At 37.5% G+C, this 22,226-nt stretch overlaps 1 protein-coding gene across 9 annotated transcripts in view; it reads left to right on the top strand.

Moving 5' to 3' along the window:
- LOC106870703 (colorectal mutant cancer protein) overlaps nucleotides 1–22,226 on the top strand; it is a 542,202-nt gene that overhangs the window by 501,832 nt on the left and 18,144 nt on the right. For all 9 annotated transcript variants that reach the window (XM_089343928.1, XM_089343920.1, XM_089343923.1 and 6 more), the window contains one exon: nucleotides 9,186–9,447. In XM_089343928.1, the coding sequence (XP_089200054.1) occupies nucleotides 9,186–9,447 (262 nt within the window). The remainder of the gene's footprint in view (nucleotides 1–9,185; nucleotides 9,448–22,226) is intronic.

Raw genomic sequence — 22,226 nt, 5'->3', positions numbered from 1 at the left:
ATGTACTTCTTATGATATGCGTACATTTCAGAGCATTATTCTTTACTTTATTAATCAATTTATCCTTAGAGAAGAGTATGTGGTATAGTTCCACGGTACAGAGCGAACAATACTTTCTTCCTCTCTAATATGGCATTGATCTAGCTATTATAGACCATTCTAATGAATACTGTTTATTACTTTCCTTAAGACCCCAGATGTATTTGCTAAGACTAGTGCTAGCCATTTTCTTCCTATCTCTAAAGCATGAGAAATGGTTAGAAATTCTACGGCATACCTGTCCTGAAATGCACCCCAAGTATGTCATGGTATCTGTTTGAGTCTTTACTTTGCATTGATATATTATATTTTTGACTTTCGCATTAGGTCCTTCAAATTTTATTCTCCTAGGGTTTACCTTTTTTACCGTGATTATGCTCTTACTCCTATTATTAATAAATGAACCTCCATTATTATTATTATTATTATTACTACTATCATTATCACCATTATTATTATTATTATTATTATTATTGTTATCATTCTCACTATTATTATTATTATTATTGTTCAGTAGTTTTATTTTTATAACGTGCTTTCACTTCACTACCGAGCGCAGCTCTGTGCGCCTTGGGTATGTGCTGTGGTTTGCTGTGGTGCTTTTATGTTTACTGTATTGAAAGTGTTTTGCGTAGAATGTGTGCAGTACCCAGTAGTGCAATTTTCTGTATGTTACATATATTTGTAAGTCCTGGTATTTTTGTTATGTATTTGTCTGAGTATTTTTTATTATACCTAAGGCACCTACTATGATAGGAATTGTTTCTGTTTTTAGACTCCACATTCGAGTTATCTCTATTTCCAGGTCTTTGTATTTTGAAAGTCTTTCCATTTCTTTTCGAGAAACGTTGTCATCTGCTGGTATTGATACATCAATTAGAAAGCATTTTTTTCCTTCATGATCTTTGACAACTATATCTGGTCTATTTGCCTTAATTTCTCTATCTGTGTGTATTGGCATATCCCAGAGTATGGTTGCTTTCTCGTTTTCTGTGACCTTTTCTGGCGTGTGTTTATACCATCTTTTTTCTGTTGTTATTCCATAGTGTTGGCATAGCTTCCAGTGTATATAGGTCCCAGCTCTGTCGTGTCTGTGAATATATTCCTTCTTAGCCAGGACTGGGCAGCCAGAGATAATATGATTTATTGTTTCTTGTCCATCTCCACATATTCTACAGTTACTTGTTATATTTCTTTTCATTATGTGTTTTTGGTAATTTCTGGTGGGGAGGCTCTGGTCTTGTGCAGCAATTAAAAATCCTTCAGTCTCTGCTTTGAGTCCTGAGCTTCTCAGCCATTGCTGGGATTTTTCTCTGTCTATTTCTTTCGCATTTAGTTTAGCCCAGTATTTACCATGTAGGGGCTTTTCTTGCCATCGTTTTATCATGGTCCATTGCTGTTCTAGTTTTAGTTTGGATTTCATTTGTTTTATAGCTTTTGTTGTTTCTTCTTCTTCTTCTTCTTCGTATTTGTTAGGTAGATTGATTTCTTGTTTGTATTTGTCAGCTTCCTTAAATACTGAAAACAGTTTTTTGTTTTGCTCGTGTTTTGTGGCTATTTGTATTAGCTTCCCTTGCTTCTGGAGTAGGTATTATTATTATTATTATTATTATTATTATTACCATCATTGTTATCATTCTCACTATTATTATTATTATTATTATTATTATTATTATTATTATTATTATTATTATTATTATTATTACTGCCATTTATATTATTATTCAAATTCTCATTCCTACCTGTTTCCCTAGACTCAAGTATTTTAATGTTATGTGCTGCTAATATTTGTGCTATGTTCCTAGTATTTGAAAATCCAAATCTGATTATATGTGTGTTTATAATCTTACTATAGTGTGAGCTCCTTGGGAAGTGTCTACCTATCACTTCTCTAAACTTAGCTATTAGATTACTCCTGATATTTCTCCCAAATGGGATTATGAGCCAGATTTTATTATCCTTATTATTATCCTCATGGTTATTAATATTGTTTTTAAAGAATTTTAAGTTACCTATGTTGTTTTTATGAGGGTACTTTGGTTTATTTAGTTTATTTACTTTGTGTTTATTCCTATTATTATTATTATTATTATTATTATTATTATTATTATTATTATCATTATTATTATTATTATTATTATTGTTGTTGTTGTTGCCAGTTGTTTCAATTCCTTTGCTACCATTTTCAATATAGGAGACCCTTTCTTTATATATATATATATATATATATATATATATATATATATATATATATATATATATATAAGCACTACATTGGCAATGAATATCCTTTATTTCTAGGTTAACAAGACAATGGTTTCATGTGAAGAGACCTTCCCAATTATTCAAGCATGCCACATAGAAGTGTTGGTACTCATCTCCATTTTTAATAATACACAGGGTTATATGAGACTGAATGGGATTTAAAAATTAATACACAGGGTTATATGAGACTGAATGGGATTTTAAAATAAATACACAGGGAGAAAACTTCCAAGAATATCTTAAATGTTGTCTCCTTTTCATTAGTCTTGGATTTTTACAAAGAGTTGCACCCACCACTGATTAATTCCTTAATTATTTTATGCTCATATTTATAAATATGAGCATATTTATAAATATGAGCACACACATATACACCTGCAACATGCATTTTGTTCGTGCTTGAGTATGTGCATATAATTATTTACGGGATTTCATAGATTTTTTTTATGCAAGCTTAGTCCATAGAGTCAAATGTTCAAAAGTTCATATACATGTTTTTTTTTTCTGTGGATCATGTGATATCATGCATATGTGCTAAGCATATAGATCAAGTGTAGTTCGGGAATCCAACATAAGTTCATGGGAGTATATATCTTTAATATATAATGTACATATAAAGCATAATGCCCATCTCATTGATATCCAAAAACTTACCCTAATTGGAGGGGTAGCAGAGGGGGTGGGGAGGTCATGCTCAAAATTTTGAAGTATGGATTATTTCTTGTGCATACAAGGGGAGAACGTTTTCTCCCTAATATTGTTAATGTTATAATATTTAATTTTTCCATGATACAGAAGTCACATTTGCTATTGTGTCCCCTATATTTGCTAGCCTTAGCTATGATACTCCAGTTTATGTAGTGATTGTTCATGCTTCTCTCTTTAAATGTCTATACTATACTCTGAAATGTTGTGTGTCATGATTTTGTCTCTGAATGAAACCAATACTCCTTGAATGGTTTTCCCATCATTCAAATGTAAGTTTTTGTTGTTCTATTCAAGTCTGTGATGCTGGCCCTGTACACTAGTTCTTTTTCCAAGCACCTACTATTCAGGGAGCAGTTATAATTACAGGATCTTTGGGAGTGTTCATAATGTTGTTATTCTTATTGATTGAAAATCATTGATTCTATGTTGGGGAGGCAAAAATAGCTAACATTAACCGTATTGTTATTGAAGATCTTCTGGTATATATGTGAGTGTGGAAAGTATGTATCTATGAGTTTCAGAAATGTTCTACCTACATTCGTAGCCACATTCATGCAAAATAGAGGATTATACCATAGTATTTTCCTCTGTCTACATCTTTTTAGCCTATCTATGTTTCAATATAGGCTATATTATTCTTAAAATTGGACCTTTCTATTGCAACATTATAATATAGGACTACCTTTTTGAAAGTAGCTTCATCGGTAGATAGATTAGAAACACACCTACTAATTGTTTTGTTATTGATGGTAGAATTGTTACAGTCTCTGTTAATGTAGGAGGTACCTTCATTTGGTTTTGGTAGGGTTTAAATTTGCTTATACTAAGATTCATATCAATGTCTGAGAAATTCTTTGAGATTAATGTTAATTGTAGTTTTAGGTTAAGTTGATTAAAAATGTTGCATAATTTATTCCTTATATTATCTATATTATGTCCATTTTTATTTAGAGTATTTTGCCCATATAATCCTGTGTTGACATCTTCTATTTCATGTAAAATATAAAGGCCAACTAGATCTACTGTATCTGCTCCATCATAGCTCCCTATAGTGACATCAAATAGCTCATCCCCATTCTTTTTCACACAGTTAAGAATTATCATGAAAAACAAATAACTTCCTTGCATTCATTATAATGATTATTTTGGTGTTAATGATGGTTTACTAAACTCAAATGCCTTTTGAAGCAGGCTTTTGGGGATTTATCTTCAGTTTTCTTGAACCATTCAATGGTTGTATGGCTACATATCCATGAAGTAAGGTTTGAGGAGGTTGTAATGTGTAGTGTGATGTTATGATGTCATCTAATATCGATTTGCTGATAATACCTATTTCATTTTTTGTGAGATTTATCAATCTATGGCAAGGATTTTACATGAAATTGTCTTTGTGGTCCTTCAGGGTTGCAAAAGTTTTCATGGGATGAATCATTCTACTCTATTTTCAATGTTAAGTTTCATCACTAGGTTTTTTTAACCTCATCATTGATTAAATTATAAGTGATAGGGTTCATTTTTTATAATTAATTAATAGTTTGTCATGTGTGCAATTGTCTACCTCATAAACATTTTTAGTTTTATCTCTTTTTGTAAATGTATTTGGAGATTTCTTAGAAGGTTCAACATTTGTAATATAGGAAGCTAGTAGATCTATGGTTGAATTTAACATTCTAAACTAATTTTATGAGGTCATCTTCAAATCTATCTAGGTCTTTAATATGTGGTGGGTTTTTGTAAGATCTGAAGCCATAACTAACCTTCAGACAAGAGCTGGACATGCCTTTATTGAAGAAATAGGTTTTCCATGTCATTCTCCTCAGGATGTTATCTGTCTTATCAATGAAATGCTTAATGTACACTTTCCTTGGTTGTATAGAAATATTTTTATGTGATGTTTTCTCTTCATGTTTTTCCATGGTTTGTTTCGATTCTATCTTTATGTTTAGTGCTCATCCAGTGTCTATTAGCATAACAATGCTGGAAGCATTGTTATGCTAATATTGAACAGTGAGAATGAGTGCTCAACACTACATCAGAAGATAAATATTCTTTATTTGTGGGTTAACAAAGCAACAAATGGTTTCATGTGAAGAGATCTGCATGAGTGTTTTAACGTGCCACATGGAAAGGTTACTACTCATCTTTGTTTTGGATGAGAATACTCAAGGTTACATGGGACTGAATGGGATTTTGGAAACAAATGCACAATTCACAGGAAGTAACTTACAAGAATATCTTAACTATTATCTCCCTTGCATTTGCCTAGGATTTTTGCAAGCAATTGCATTCACCAGTTTCATTAATTTCTTAATTATCTTATGTGTGCGTGTCATACTTATAAATGTGTGTGTGTGTACCTACATACACACACACACACCTGCAACATGTGTGGTTCGTCTTTGAGCATATGCATATAATTATTTACAGAATTTTATAGATTTTTCACATTATCCTAGGTTAGGTTTTTGAATATGAATTATATGCACTTCACATGATTCACAGGAGAAATATATGTTGTATAAATCTATAAACTTACAACCCTATGGACCACATTTAGCACCAAAAATCTATGAAATCCCATAAATAATTGCATGCACATACTCAAACATGAACAAATTGCATGTTGCAGGTTTGTGTGTGTATGTGTACAAATATATATTTATAAATATGGGCATGCACAAGTGTTCACACATATGATAAGTAATTGATTAATCTATGGTAAACACAATTTCTTGCAAAAATTCAGGGCTAATGCAAGTAGATAACAATTAAGATATTGTCATAAGTTACCTCTATGATCTGTGTATTTATTTGAAAATCCCATCCAGTCTCCTGTAACTTTGTGTATTGTCATCCAAAGTGAAGATGAGTATGAAAACCTCCATGGATTGTTTGAACAATTGAGAAGACTTTTTCACATGAAACCCACACAAGCATGTATATATATATATATATATATGTATATATCATCATCATCATCATCATCATCATTTAGTGTCTTTTTCTATCCTGACATGTAAGCAGCTGGCTAGCTGGGGAATTGTCCAGACTCCAATTGTCTGCTGTGGCATCATTTTTATAACTAGATGCCCTACCTAATTCCAACCATGTTACAGAGTTTACTGTGTGCTTTATACATGCCAGCAGCATGTGTGTGTGTGTGTGTGTTTTGTGTGTGTGTTTGTCCTCCAACCACCACCTGTCAACTAGTGTTAGTATGCTTACATCCTCGTAACTCAGAAGTTAGGCAAAAGAAATCAGAATACGTACCAGGTTTAAAAAAAGTACTGGGGTCGATTCATTCAACTAAAAATTCTTAAAAACAGTGCCCCAGCATGGCTGCAATCTAATGACTAAAACAAGTAAAAGATAAAAATCATCATTTAATGTCTGTTTTCCATGATGGCATGAGTAGGACAGTTTAATAGGAACTGGTAAGTCAGAAGACTGCACCAAGCTCTGCTGTCTGTTTTGACATAGTTTTTACAGCTGGATGCCCTTCCTAACACCAGCCACTTCACAGTATGTTCTGCTGGGTACCTTTTACATGCCACCGTCAGTATTAAGGTTACCAAGTAACTTGCATAATAGGACCCGCAGCTGGAGATGGGGAGGAGTACGATTGAGGGACAGAAAAAGTTAACCTATATTAGAAGAGAAACATGACTTTCTCAGATGGAGAAGAGTGAGAGGAGAGAAAGATATTGAGGATGCAACAGAGAGGAGGGCAGGGGCCATATACCCAAGTTACAGGGTGGTGTATATAATGAAGTGGACCAGAAATTGGAGAAGGTGGGAGAAGGAAAGAGATTTAATAGGGCATATTGTGTACAGGTTGCTAGGTGAACATGTGAAGGAGGATGGGGGGAAGGGGAAAACAGTAGTCATGAGTATAGGTGGTTTATGAGAGAGGGAGGAGGTCATGAACTTGATTTTACTTCCTTGAAAGATTTTCTTACTTATGTTGATGCTTTTTCAATGGTAATACTATCCCAAATAGAATTGCAGCTCCAATGAAGCTTCAAAGGAATTTATAGGGTGACACAGAAGCACTCAACTATGAGTGCATTGCATTTTAAAGCAGAAACACCTGTAAGCTAATGAAATTCATTACATAATTTCTTATTCTCTTGCCATTTGTTCAATTTCTTATTACTGCTCTGTACTCAACTGACAATTTATTCTGAAGCCTATATATAGAGTTCTAACACTAGTTTCTGAGTTTCATTATGCATAGGTGAAATAATAAAATATAAAGTTTCTTGTTATCTTATACTCTGAATTTCTTGAAATTCTTCTAAGCAATATTTGGATTTACTTGTCATACATGAAGAATTACCTTATAGGTGTGCTCTACTTGAGTATCTGGTTGTCTGCAATAATTAACCAAATTCGTTTAGCACTGAGTACTTTATAGATATCTGCCTACATTTATTAATCCCTTTTACTTTTTATTAATAATCTATACATATATATGTATACATATATATGTTTTGAGGTTGTAGCTGTATACATATATTTGTATACATACATACATACATATATATATATATATATATATATATGTGTGTGTGTGTGTGTGTGTGTGTGTATATATATATATATATATATTGTTTATCGATTTGGTTTGCAAGATTCTTTATGTGAGTTCGTGTGTTGAAGCATATTCTGTTGTGTCTGGGGAGTCATTTTCCTTTTGTGCCTTATTATTTAACACTCTCACCAGTAAAATTTCCACTTATTTCTTATTTTTATTTTCCTAAAATTTTCGTTGCATCTTGCAACCTTTTCAATAGTCTTGACTCTGTCCATGAATAACGGACAGACTCAAGACTATTGAAGAAGTTACAAGATGCAACCTTTTAGGAAAATAAAAATAAGAAATAAGTGGAAATTTTACCAGTGAGTGTGTTAAATTATAAGGCACAAAAAGAAAATGACTCTCCCCAGACAAAACAGTATATATATATATATATATATGTGTGGGGCGGGGGGGCGTGACTGCTGAGGACATGCGTAAGCTCGAAAGGAATGAAGCCAGTATGCTTCGATGGATGTGTAATGTCAGTGTGCATACTCAACAGAGTGTAAGTACCATGAGAGAAAAGTTGAACCTAAGAAGCATCAGTTGTGGTGTGCAAGAGCGACGATTGCGCTGGTATGGTCATGTGGCGAGAATGGACGAGGATAGCTGTGTGAAAAAGTGCCACACCCTAGCAGTTGAGGGAACCTGTGGAAGAGGTAGGCCCAGGAAGACCTGGGATGAGGTGGTGAAGCACGACCTCCGAACATTAGGCCTCACCGAGGCAACGACTTCTGACCTAGACCTTTGGAAATATGCTGTGCGTGAGAAGACCCGGCAAGCCAAGTGAGACCAAAATCCGAGGCCTCTGCCAGGGATGTAGCCAGCCCACTTATGCGTACCTTTCCTCCATTGGACACTAAATTCCGCTTGCGAAGGCCTGTTGTATTCTGCGTGTTGTATTCTTGAGCAAGACACTTTATTTCACATTGCTCCAGTTCACTCAGCTGTAGAAATGAGTTGCGACGTCACAAGTGCCAAGCTGTATTGGCCTTTGCCTTTCCCTTGGATAACACTGGTGGCGCGGAGAGGGGAGGCCGGTATGCATGGGCGACTGCTGGTTTTCCATAAACAACCTTGCCTGGACTTGTGCCTAGGTGCAATCCCATGGTCGGTCATGACCAAAGGAGGTCACAGTATATATATATATATATATATATATATATATATATATATATGAAGGGGGCAAGCTGGCAGAGTCATTAGCATTCTGGGCAAAATGCTTAGAAGTATTTCATCCAACTTTATGTTCTGAGTTCTAAGTCCTCCCACCAAATTTCAAGCCTTGTGCCTATTGTAGGAAGGATTATATATATATATATACATATATATGATATGTGTTTGGTGGGATATATCATCCAGGCAGATACTGTGGTGGTTCTCAGTTATGTTCCACGTTAGTATTTAATGTCTATGATTACTAATAACCATAAATAAATGTTGTATAAAATTGTAAAATAAGAGGAAATAAATTTTGAGGATGAACAAGTTCTCCATGTTTTATATCATTATAATTATTGCTTACGTGTATGTGTGTGTGCACTATGTACATACACATACACAGACATATATATTCCCTTTTTACTTACAGCACAACAACAGGTTCAGATGGAAGTGCTGCTGCTGCTGCTGTTGTATGTGATGAAGTAGATTTCAGCAAATCAGATGAGCTGCGACTACGAGAATATATCCAGCAATTGAAGAATGACCGTGCTGCAGTGAAGATGACCGTCATGGAACTTGAGAGTGTCCATGTGGACCGGGCTTCAGACTCCGGTCCAACACCGAGCATCGACACCCAGAGTTTGGATCTGGAGAATGCAGTACTCATGCAGGAGTTAATGGCCATGAAGGTACGTAACTGGTTGTATGGTGTGCATATGTGTGTGTGAATGTAGGCATGCACACACACACACACACAGACAAACAAATACATATAAATATATATATGTAGAAGAATTTGTTTTGGGATTTGAAAATGCACCTGAATCTCAAAATCCCAAACAAATTCTCCTATAATTTTTCCTGCATGGGAATACACTTCTCTCTCTCTCTCTCTCTCTCTCTCTCTCTCTCTCTCTCTCTATATATATATATATATATATATATATATATATATATATATATATATATATATATATATATATATATATATATATATATATATGATTAGTATTTAATGTCTATGATTACTAATAACCATAAGTAAATGCTGTATAAAATTGTAAAATGAGAGGAAATAAATTTAGGTTAGTTGAAATATGTTTGTCACATATTTCAACTGTTGAAGGCAAATACACTGCAGTTACCGTGGAGAAAAAATCTCTCTTATGGTAAAAGGTGTGAAAACACCCTATTCGTTCAGTGTTGCCCTCTCTCAGGAATTTGAGACATCAATGTTTTGAGTTTATTGACTCTTCATCATCATCATCATCATCGTTTAACGTCCGCTTTCCATGCTAGCATGGGTTGGACGATTTGACTGAGGACTGGTGAAACCGGATGGCAACACCAGGCTCCAGTCTGATTTGGCAGAGTTTCTACAGCTGGATGCCCTTCCTAACGCCAACCACTCAGAGAGTGTAGTGGGTGCTTTTACGTGTCACCCGCACGAAAACGGCCACGCTCGAAATGGTGTCTTTTATGTGCCACCCGCACAAGCCAGTCCAGGGGCACTGGCAACGATCTCGCTCGAAAATCCTACAGGAGCCAGTCAGGCGGTACTGGCAACGGCCACGCTCAAAATGGTGCATCTCATGTGCCACCCGCACAAGAACCAGTCCAGGGGCACTGGCAACGATCTTACTTGGCTTGCCGGGTCTTCTCACGCACAGCCCATTTCCAAAGGTCTCGGTCCGTAGTCATCGCCTCGGTGAGGCCCAATGTACGAAGGTCTTGCCTCACCACCTCAGCCCAGGTCTTCCTGGGATCAGATATACCTAAGAGGTGATTCTTTATTATGATAATCATTGTCTTACATAAAATAGGACAATACAGGACATTACAAAGAAATAATGCAATTATGAGTTCATATTATAATGGGTTTAAAAATCAGATGATGTATATAAGAATTTTAAAATTTTTGTACCTTTTACACATTAATTTTTGTACCTTTTACACATTACACATTAACCATGAAGTCTAGTAGCTACACCTTGCTTTTACCTAGAATGAGATTAAGTAGGGTCATTCACGCCCAACTTCCTTGCATCTTTTCTTGAATATACTTCATGACAGGTGTCTCCTTTCCAGCCCTATCTTGCTCTTCAGATGATATCTGAAGTAATACAGCAAGCCAGGGCCGGAGATGAAGGATCCTGTCACAAGTCATTGCATTCTAGTTCTCCATACACACTCTTTCAACACTGCAACTGTACACAAAAAGCATGCCTCACCTTCCTTTGATAGTCTAGTTGATGGTACAATTTTTATCATAGACTCAGCTGATAGCTGTACTCTTCCTAAATGCAACAACACATGTTCTACATAAATGATCAAACCCGAAAGCTCTGAGCACTGTACAAGAGTGTGCAGGACAGTTTCATCGTCCTGCCTGGACTTTGGGCATGCTAATGGCACTGATATTCCATGCCTGGACAATTTTTCACGAACAGGTAACGTGTTCCTGTAGCACTGCCAGGTCAGGAATTTTTGGTAGCTATCCAAGTACCTCGGCCTGAAAGTTCTTTGGAATAGGTTGGCTAGCTGGTTCTCCTCAAGCCCCAGAGTCCCTCCTAGGACGTCATCACTCTTAAACACTACCAGCCCTTTATAAAATTCCCGCTGCCAGCTTTGCCTGCCTTGTGGATTAGCACAAGTGCCTATCGGCACTCCTTTTGTCATTCAGTCGTATTATGTCTTTTAATAAAATTGAGTTTGAATTCCTCCAAGGAGGCTGGTCATGGAAAGAATTCCTCCACTTGTGAATTCCACACCTGGCCACCATCTAGGTAGAACCAGAGATGCCTTAGCCTCAGTGCATGCCTGCACATCATTAGCCATGACATCCCTAACCCACCCTTAAGCAGTTCTTGACAGTATACCGAGTGCCGAGCCGCAAGAGGATGGACTTGTCCTTGTTAACTTTTGCCTCTGTCACCGTCTTGTATCCTTTGATTACATCCTCTACACAAGGTAGCTGAGCTTCATTGGACATGGTGATGTCATCTGCATATGCAGAAACAGACTTACCACATCCAATTTCATTGGTGATGCCCCCCAAATTCTCCAACTTCTGCAGCAATGGCTCAAGAGTCAGTACATACAGAAGCGGAGACAGAGGGCACCCTTGACAAACCGAGCGCTTGATCTCAAACGGCACCGACAAGTAACCATTTATCTGGACTGCCATAAGTGGCAGTGATCCAACCACAGAAATCTCAGCCTAGCCCAACCACCCAGAGGACCGCCACCAGGTGATCTACCCTATCAAAAGTTTTACTTTGGTCTAAATGGACCAGTGTCCCACCTTTACCAGATAATTTACCAACCTTATCGAAGGTGTAGCGTAAGAGATGAAGATTGTCCTGGATTGACCTGCCTGGGATGGTGCATGTCTGCGCCTTCCCTACAAGTTTCTCCATGACATGCGTCAACCTTTTTGCAAGCACCTTGGTCAAAATATTTAACTCTACATTAAGTGAGTTATGGGCCTAAAATTACTAATATGATTCCCCTTGCTTGGGTGGTTTGTGATCAGCGTTACCACTCCCCGACTCACAGAGCTGGGAATCCTCCCATTCTGCTGCCAGACGCAGGCCAGCAAGTGTCTGAACAAGTCCAGCATACTACGATAAAATTAAAAGGGCAGACCATCCAGCCCTGGCACACGTAGCCAGCACCTTTTCAACCTCTGCAGCTGTAATTGGCCCTTCACAGCATTCTGCCTCCCATGCCGAGAGTTGTGGCCCACCGGCAAGGAAGTCCCTCAGGGACTTCCTATGATCCGACGGGCCGCTCTCCCTGAACAACTGGGTGAAATGCTGGTGAAAAGCCTTTTGCATCTCCTGTCCTTCAAACGCACACCCATGTCCGTCTGTTAAAGACTTTATAGAGGCTTCTCTGCATCTCCAACCCTCCACACGACGTGCCCATCCGGCAACGTTAATACCCTCTCTCCCCACTGCATGTAGCTTATCTCAGACTCTACACCTTTCATGTTTGGCTTTGAGATGATGGAATAAAACCACTCTCGCTGCCATCACTCTGGATGTAGAGCCAGATTCCATGGCCTCATCTAATTCCTTAATTAGGTTCCCTTCTAGTTTAGTCTTCTCTAAACTTAGCTGATTACTAAATTTAACAGACTCAGAACAAATGGCTTGCTTGATGGCACCGCATAATGCCCTCTGCACTAACTCCATGGGCACGGAAGGTTTTACAAGTCAAAATAGACTTGTTCATCTTCCAGTACTCTGGTCCCTGCCTATGACACTTATCTTAGTACACCTTACATGTCACAAACTTGTGATCCATGTAAGGGACACAACAAAAGCGTGGACAACTAAACATATTCCTATCTCTATCTCAAACGAATATCCTATCTAAATAAGATTTGTGTGAACTGTCATTATTAGTCCACGTCCACTGTGGAATGAGCGGTTCATCCAGTCTATATCGGTCTACTAGGTTATAGCTTCCTAGTAGCCTGTTGAGGCCAGGGTCTCCCCTATTAATCAAGTCAACACTATCCACCCGTGCATCGAGAATAGTGTTAAAGTCTCCTAGTAAAACTAGAGTTTTTGATGTCACTAAGAAGTTCTCCAGGTCCCAGAAAAAAACCAGCTTGTCTACACTCCTAAAGAGTCTACACTCTTTAAGAGTGTAGACAGCTACCAACCTGAAGGACCACTACACTCCCACCTCCTCACCGACTAGGAGAATTAAATTTCTCATAGCCATCTATATCTAGTGACCTAAGGTCGTTCAGGAGACAAGTTCGTTTCCATTTCAACCTCAGGCCATGCACATTTATGCAACCTAACTTAATCTCCATGGTAAAAGTTACTTATATTTTAAGTTTGGGGAAGGGCTGCACAAATTTGGCATCCTCCCCATCTTCTTTCTGCAGTGTAGCTGCTGAGCTAACCAAAAACTTTTTGTCCACCATCTCCTGGCTTACGTCTTTAATGTCATCGGGGGTATCTCCCTCTCAATTCTTGAAACAACCCCACATTTATTCTCACAACGGTAATATGAGGTGGTATGTCTTTTGTTGCTTTATATACACGAGCCTTGTGATGTGCTCGAATTATTGTTGTTATCACTGTTTTTTCATTAAAAGAAATTATTTTTCTTTTCTTTTGTGGAGGGGTTTGGCAAGGAGTTTTTAACATGGGGGTGGTGTAGGGCGTTTTTTTCCTGTGTGTCTGCAGTGTGTTTGCTTGTTTTCTGTCTGGGGAGGGGAGTCTAGGGCTTGGGCCTTTTTTCTCTTGTGTGATGTGACTGTGGTAAAATCCATCACCTCTTCTGTCATTGGAGTTGTGTCTTCAGTTTTTTCCTTGGGTTTTTTGTTTCTCTTCTTTTGCCTGCTTTTCTTCTGCTTTTTCTGTTCTTTTTTCTTTCTCTTTTTTTCTTTTCTTGGTGTTCTTTTCTTTTTGAGGAGGGGCTTCACTCTTTTTTTTTTTTTCCTCTCATTGTGAGCCACACTTGTAGCATCAAGGCCTATGTTCCACGACTGCAACTCTGACGCTCAGCCCCTCCCTTATAAAACTCTATCGGGCAGTGTTTCTAGCACTTCGTTTGAAGCCTGTACCAGCATCTCAAGACTCTGTCCTCTCCAATTCACAGCTTCCTTTTTCTTCATTTGCAATATTCCCATCTTTTCCGCCATATTGTAAATTATGGCTGCCACTATCCATATCGCATTGTACCCCGCTGGTATTTCTTCCACTGTTATTTTCATGGTTCTGTGCTTCTATTGTGGCACTCCTTATATGATGTCCTATGTAAGTAATTTGATTTAAAATTGGTGACAATTCTTTACTGACATAATTCTTTTCTCCTTTATATTGTATATCTTATAAACCACTGTTCGTGCCACTAAATTTTGTACCATTTCCTGCAGGGGCAGTAATTTGGTATCATTACCATTTTTCTTAATTATATTACAATACTTAAACAACTGTTCCATAGTAACATTCATTTCAATCATGTTATCGCCCACTGCGGCCGAAAAACTGGATTTTTCCTTGTTTCCGTTGTTGCACGCTTTCAATATTAAATATCTTTTCCATTTCGGGGAAATCTCTCGACAAAAAGTTAAGCTCCATTTGCAAAAATGGCTTCCTTCAACAGGAAATAAACCACAAATTTTTCAAGCAAAAAATAATTTTTGCCAAACTAAATATTTTTACCCTGCAATGGGTGAAAAATAACAGAGTTCATAAAAACAGTCCAACAGTAATCATTTTCCTAACAATAATGATAGCACAATTTTCTGCCCTGTAGGGTGAAAATTACTGTTCACAGAACAATGACAGTTCAATTCCAACAAATGCAACAAACAGTGCAATAACAAATAAACATTAATTTAACAGAAAGAACTCACAAAAGCAGCAGCAGCCAAACAAGATGTAGCTAAGATGGGCAACCCTGAACAAACTGATAAAGCATATAACATTATATATAATTCAGCCAACACATTGACTGATTTGCGATAGTAGATCGCTCGATCAAGAAAAATATTGGAGTAATTGCGCTAAGCAGTGTTTATGTATAATCACAATTTAGGTTAGTTGAAAGCAAATACACTGCAGTTACTGTGGAGAAAAAATGCTCTCTTATGGTAAAAGGTGTGAAAACACCCCGTTCATTCAGTGTCACCCTCTCTCAGGAATCTGAGACATCGATGTTTCAAGTTTATTGACTCTTGTCAATCAGACGTACCTAAGAGTGGCAACCCTGAACGAACTGACAAACATATTTCAACTAACCTAAATTGTGATTATACGTGAACACTGCTTAGTGCAATTACTCCGATATATATATATATATATATATGTGTGTGTGTGTGTGTGTGTTTGTGTATTAGGTGCAAGCTTCCCTGTGTAGTAAGAAGCTTGCTTCCCAACTACTTGTTTCTGGGTTCAGTCCCATCATATGACACCTTGGTCAAGTGTCTTCTATTATTGCCTCAGGCCAACCAAAACCTTGTGAGTGGATTTGGTAGACAGAAACTGAAAGAAACCCATCATATATATATGTATGTATATATCTGTGAGTGTGTGTGTGTGTGTGTCTACCACCGCTAGACAACTGGTGTTGGTGTGTTTACATCACCATAACTTAGCAGTTCAGCAACAGGCCAATGAAATAAGTACCAGATTTTTAAAAAATAAGTCCTGGGGTTAATTTGTTTGACTAAAACTCCTTCAAAGTGTGCCCCAGCATGGCCACTGTCAAATGACTGAAAAAAGTAAAAAGATAAAAAGAAAAAAGACAATATGTATATATATATCTTAATATATAAATCTGAAGTCGTGTGTCTGTGTGAAGCCTTTTTGAAAGTTTATAGAAATCCACATTTTCCACTTTTTCGTAAAAATTTTTACATCAATGGAATTTTCTCGATGTGAACTTTCCAGTGCAGTAATTAGATTTTTAAAATTCTGTTTACTTTGTGTGATTTAAGGGCGATTTGGCTGTCATTTCTAGCAACTTTTATATTTCATCCCTTCTACCTGGAACGCCATTCTTACACACGCGCTCAACATAAAAATATAGAGAGTAAGAGTAAAAGAGGGAGAGGGAGAGAGAGAAAGTGATACATACAACGTCATAGATTAAACTTTCATCTCAGTATTCTTTACCTATTTTTCATAACATTGATACGTAAAAACACACACAACCACACATACTTGACCTGTGACAACAACATACACATTGCTCTCAATCTCTATTCATTTCTCCCCCTCTTCCTCTCTCGCTCTCGCAAACGTATACACGTGCAAGTAAATACAATCATTCACATCGTGGTATATTTACAAATCATTGATGGCATAACTACAGAGTTGTAGCCCCCAACTTTGGAAGGTCATAACTTTCATAAAAATGAATATTTTTTAATGAAATTTTGTACAAATGTACCTTGATGTATGTACATTTCAAGTTGTTTGAAGGAAACAACTGCAGATTATTTTTGAGAAGTGTTCCCCACTCGGTGGTGTTTCGGAGCAAGTCGTCCATATTTGTTTCATTTTTCTCTATTATGTGCTTATGTGCATCCCTAGATTTCTAATGAAGTAATAGGCAGTGAAGAGAAGCAGTCATAAGAAAACTTTTAACTACCCCTATTCCTTTCTCTCACCCTCTCTACCTCTTCCTCTCTCGCTCTCTCAAAAGCATACACGTGCAAGTACACAATCATTCAGTAAAATATAACTCATGTTCGTCAATGTTTTGTAAATTTACCACGATTTCACTAGGGTGTTAGGGTTAGGGTTTTAGGGTCAGGGTTAGGGTTTAGAATTAATGTTACGGTTACGTTTTTTAGGGTCAGGGTTAGGGTTAGGGTTTAGGGTTAGTGTTAGGGTTAGTGTTAGGATTAGGTTTAGGATTAGGGTTGGGTAATCGTGCGGGTGTTAATCTGAAAAATTACAGATATGTGAAAAATACCGACCCTGCCATCTATTATAACTTTTGTTGTTCTGTTTGATATATACATAGATTATGCCTCCAAAGAAGAGAGTTTGCTGGGGAAAGACAGCAACCGGTTTAGAATGACAGCCACAGACTGCAGCAATTCACCACATTCCAGTAGCTACTTTGAACATAATACAAAATGGTGCATCAACACCTTCTGCCCAATCTGACAGAATTCTGGCAAAACTGTTTAGCAACAGATCGCCAGCAATTGCTTCATCACAAATTGCCATCCTAGCTCCTGCGAAAAGGGATTACCCTGCTATGTATAATCAGGGCAGCGCAAAAAGTTGTTTTGCACAAGCATTTCTATAGCCAATTACACGGATGAAATTTACGTATGCTTAATAATTTTACGCAAAACAGCCTTCAGACTTTCCCTATTAATTTCATCGTCTTTTGAATTATGAACATATTTACATCATAAGGGTTTTTTCGTTGTAAGGCTTTCTTTTTTAGTTGATTTTCAGCTAGCAAGACTTATCGTAGATGGCATAATAAGTCACACCCGGACAAGGTCGGGTTATACTGCTAGTATATATATATATATATATATATATATATATATATACACACACACACACACACACACACACACACACACACACACATATGGACTCAGTTGCACTTCATGGCATCTTGGACATGTGTCTTGAGCTGACCAAACCCTTGTAAGCAGATTTGGCAGATTTGGACACTGAAAGAAGCCCATCCTATATACATGTATAATAAACACACACACATCTTCATCATCATTTAGTGTTCATATTCCATGCTGAAATGGGCTGAACAATTTGACCAGATCTGACAATGTCTGATTTGGCATGGTTTCCACAGCTGAATGCTCTTCCAAATGTCAACCACTTTACAGAGTGTACTGAGTGCTTTTTTGCCTTACAATTACTAGTGTGGTTGCAAAGTAGCTCACAAGACCAGATCCTTTGACTGAGGAAGGAAGCTTATCATATGTGTTAAGAAGCAAGAGTATGGTAGACGGTTAGATGAAATACATGGCCACCCTAGCAGAAAATGAAGGAAGTTCACAAGAGTGTGAAATTACTGACAGATGGATTGAGGTAGGGAATATAGAAATATAGGTGGTGCAGTGAACAACAAATGGAGAAATTGGTATGGTCAATGGAGAAAATTAGTTTGGAGGAAGATGAAGGTGATAAGTAGCAATAAATAAGTGGTGTGGTGGAGGGCAGCCTGAAAAGTGATGGTAGAGAGAAGGGTACTTAGTACAAAAACAGAGACTTGGTGCATGTAGCAGTGAATATAAAGGGAATGATGAAAAAGTGTGGATTGGAGGATGGTGCTAATATGAAATTGTGTTCAACAGTGGTATGAAATGATAGCAAAAATGCAAAATGAGAGACACAGGGAGGTGGCTCCAGGGAAGGGGAAATGCAGGAGCACAAGAATGTGACAGATGGAATATGTTCATCTTTGCTCTCATAATTACAGCAGCTGAGTTAGTTTGAAGAGTGATAGAGGTGTGGGTGTTGAAAGATGTGTTCTGGGGATAACTTAAATGCAGGAGCATGGACAAAATTATATGCTTTTAGATCCTTATTTTTACTTGGATTGGCAGGTTTTATCAGGCACAGAAAATTGCCTGTTATCTAAGTCATTTGTTATCTCTTCTGTGAGGCTCAACATCCTAAGGTCAGCCTTCATGTGTGTGTGTGTGTGTGTGTTTTCCTTGGCTTGATATCATACAAAAGTTATAAAATAAGCATCATCATCATACACATGTTGCTTGTCATTTTGTGTTCCATGAAAATATATTTGGCCACAACGAAATATTACCTTGCTTGGAAACAGATGATGGCTGGCAGTAGGAAAGGCATCCAACCAAAAGAATTCTTCTTCAACTAATTCCATCTGCACCATGCAAGCTGGATACTAAAATGATGTGTGCGTGTGTGTGTCATGTGAATAAGAAGACAAAGAATGAGTTAATCACATCTTTAATGACCAGTTACAATTGTTTCTGTACCAACATTGTTTTTAAAGTCAATTCATGCAAAACTTCTCTGTGTGAAGTTACATATTTATAGCTTTTTAACATTAGAATGGCACCTCATTAGACTTGTATCAAAAGTGTGCTCTTACATTGTGCATCTGCCAAGTATTGACAGATGCACAATTGTAGCTGGTCATTAAAGATGTGATAAACACTTTCTTTGCTAAACCCACACACTGATTTCACTGATGTGACATCTGGCTTTTCTACACAAGAATTCCAGTCTTACTTAAAACTACAATTTAAAAAGCTTAAAGCTCCGGTTGAGTACTGGTTTGGAAAATACCTTACCTTTTAATCCTTCCAGGACTTTATAGATATGTGTGTGTCAGAGGAATTGAGATGTTGTGAGAGAGAAGTATATGGATAATGGTGTGCTTGCACTTAGTAATTCTGAAAAGAAATGAGCATGGAAATGCTACTATGAAAGGTATTAATTGTGGAGAATGATTGGGAGAAAAGAACATGAAGTCAGGGAAAGCCTCTGATCCATCTGGAGTTATTGCTGCGATGCTTAAAATATCTGGTAGAGTAAGATATAGTCTTGTCACCTGTATAGTTGATCAGATTATTTAGGAAGGTTTCAGCCCCAGTGACTGGTGTAGCAGCATTAGAGTCAGCTGTTTCAAGGGTAAGGAAGATGCCTTAGATCAGTGGTTCCCAAAGCAAGTGTCACTTTCCTCTGAAGTAGGGGGAGATAAGGAGGGGTGTTGAAGAAAAGTAGGGCAACAATGTGGTGGCCAAAAGCGGGGTGATGGATGTAAAAATAACAAAATAAATGGTTAATTAGATTAAGTTTTATTTGTGAAATACAGTTGCTTTGAACTTGCTTCAGAAAGTTATCTACATTTCTGATGGTGAGTGTCGTAGGGGCCCTAGGAATGTGGCACCCTGAAAATGTTCAGGAACCACTGCCTTAAATAGAAGTAATTATAAAAGTATTAAATTACTGGACCAGGTTATGACCCGGTCCTGGAAGAGTAATACCCCAATTAATTAGAAATAGTATTAACCTAGATGAAATGCAGTTTGGCTTTGTGCTGAAGAGAAGCACTATTGATGTTTTATCATGGTCAGGCAACTGCAAAAGAAGTAACAAGAGAAGTATAAACCATTGTACTCAGTTTTTGTTGAGCTGGAGAAAGCCTTCAACAGAGTACCTCACTCTGTGACATGGTGGTGTCTGAGGAGGCTAGGGGTAGACAAATGGCTTGTGAAAGCAGTACAAGCCATATGTAGGGTTGCTGTTAATAAGATAAGAGCTAGCTATGAGTACATCATTCTCCTGGTCATAACAGAAAAGTTTAAGACTGGCTGCCCATGGGAAATCTTGTTATCATAGCAGAATCTGTAATAGAAATAGAAAATCAATTCCAGGTGTGGAAGCAAAACCTAGAATTGAAGGGCCTTAAAGTTAACTTAGCAAAGACCAAGGTTCTAAGGTAAGCAAGAAAACAGACAGGACTGTACCCACTTCAGGTGAATGGCCCTGCTTGATATGTAGGAAAGGTATAGGCAGGAATTCCATTCGCGTACCCAGTGCAAGCTATGGACACACAAGAGGTGCAGTGGATAGTTAATGGAGGAAGTAATGTTTGTATGTTGAAAACGCACAGGAGTCATAAAGATATGCAAGAAATTGATTTTCTCAAATGCCCTAGAAGCTCTCTAAAGGCTGTAAATAATTTCTGTTACCTAGGTGACCTAATTAGCAGAAGAAGAGGCTGTTCTGAAAGTATAATTGCTGGAATAAGAATAGGATACAGAAAATAGAGAGCTTTTACCTCTGTTGGCAACCAAAGGTCTTTTTCTCTCTGAGTGAAAGGAATATTGTATGATGCTTGTGTACAAAAAGCAATGCTACATGGTAGTGAAATGCAGAGGACACAAAGAAGACCAGAGAGGAATGAAGGTGGTATGCTCTTTTGAACATCCAATGTCAGTGTACATTATGATAGTATATTGAGGGTTAGTATGGCGAAGTGGAGGATGGAACTGACAGCATATGGAAGAAGTTTAGAGACAATAGACATCTTCCAAGGGGACTGTCTATCCCCACTGATCTTTGTACTGTGCATAATACCACTAAAACTGATTCTGTGGGAAGCAAAGGCTGGGTATGTATTCAAAAGCCACCAACAAAAATTCAACCATTTGTTATTCATGGATGACCTCAAACTTTATGGTGAAGATGAATCCCAAGTCAGTTTCCTCGTTGATACAGTGTATACTTTCAGTACTGATATCAGAATGGAGTTTGGACTGAAAAAGTGTGGTCTTGAAGAGAGGCAAAAATCAAATGTATGGACGGGCTAGCGATACTGTTGGGAGAGGTTATGAAGCAGATAGAAGAGACGGGTTATAAGTACTTGGGGATATTGGAAATGAATAAATTGATGGAGAAAGAAATGACAGAAAAATTTAAGGTGGAATACTTGCACAGACTAAGACTGATCCTTAAGTCAAAATTAAACAGATGGAATACAATTGAATCTATCAACACCTGGGCAGTTTCACTCCTTAGATATGGAGCAAGGGTAATCGCATGGACAGTAGATGAACTAAACAGTTTAGACAGAAAGACAAAGTTGCTGACCAGATATGGGATGCTCCACCCAAAAAGGGACACAGACAGACTGTATGTACCAAGAAAAAGAGGGGCAAGAGGACTGATTGGATGCAAACACAGCGTTAGAGCAGAAGAAAACAATATAGCATGGTATGTAAAAATGCCACAGGACCACTATCATTGGAAGTAAAAAGGTCAGGCTTGTGTAGGATTGAAGATTGCAAAGATAAAGCACTATACAAGCATTTGAGAATGAAACTGAAAATAGGTGGATGAAAAAAAGAATGCATGGACAATTTCATAGAGATGTTGAAGATGACTAAAAGGGATTTAAAACCCGAAACAGGGGCTCTAATCTGTGCTGCCCAAGAGCAAGCACTAAGAACGAATTA

Source organism: Octopus bimaculoides, chromosome 28 (genome assembly GCF_046866305.1).
Source record: "Octopus bimaculoides isolate indiv1 chromosome 28, ASM4686630v1, whole genome shotgun sequence".
NCBI lineage: Eukaryota > Metazoa > Mollusca > Cephalopoda > Octopoda > Octopodidae > Octopus > Octopus bimaculoides.
Note: the sequence above shows the minus strand (reverse complement) of the source record. Positions and strands in the feature narration are given on the sequence as shown.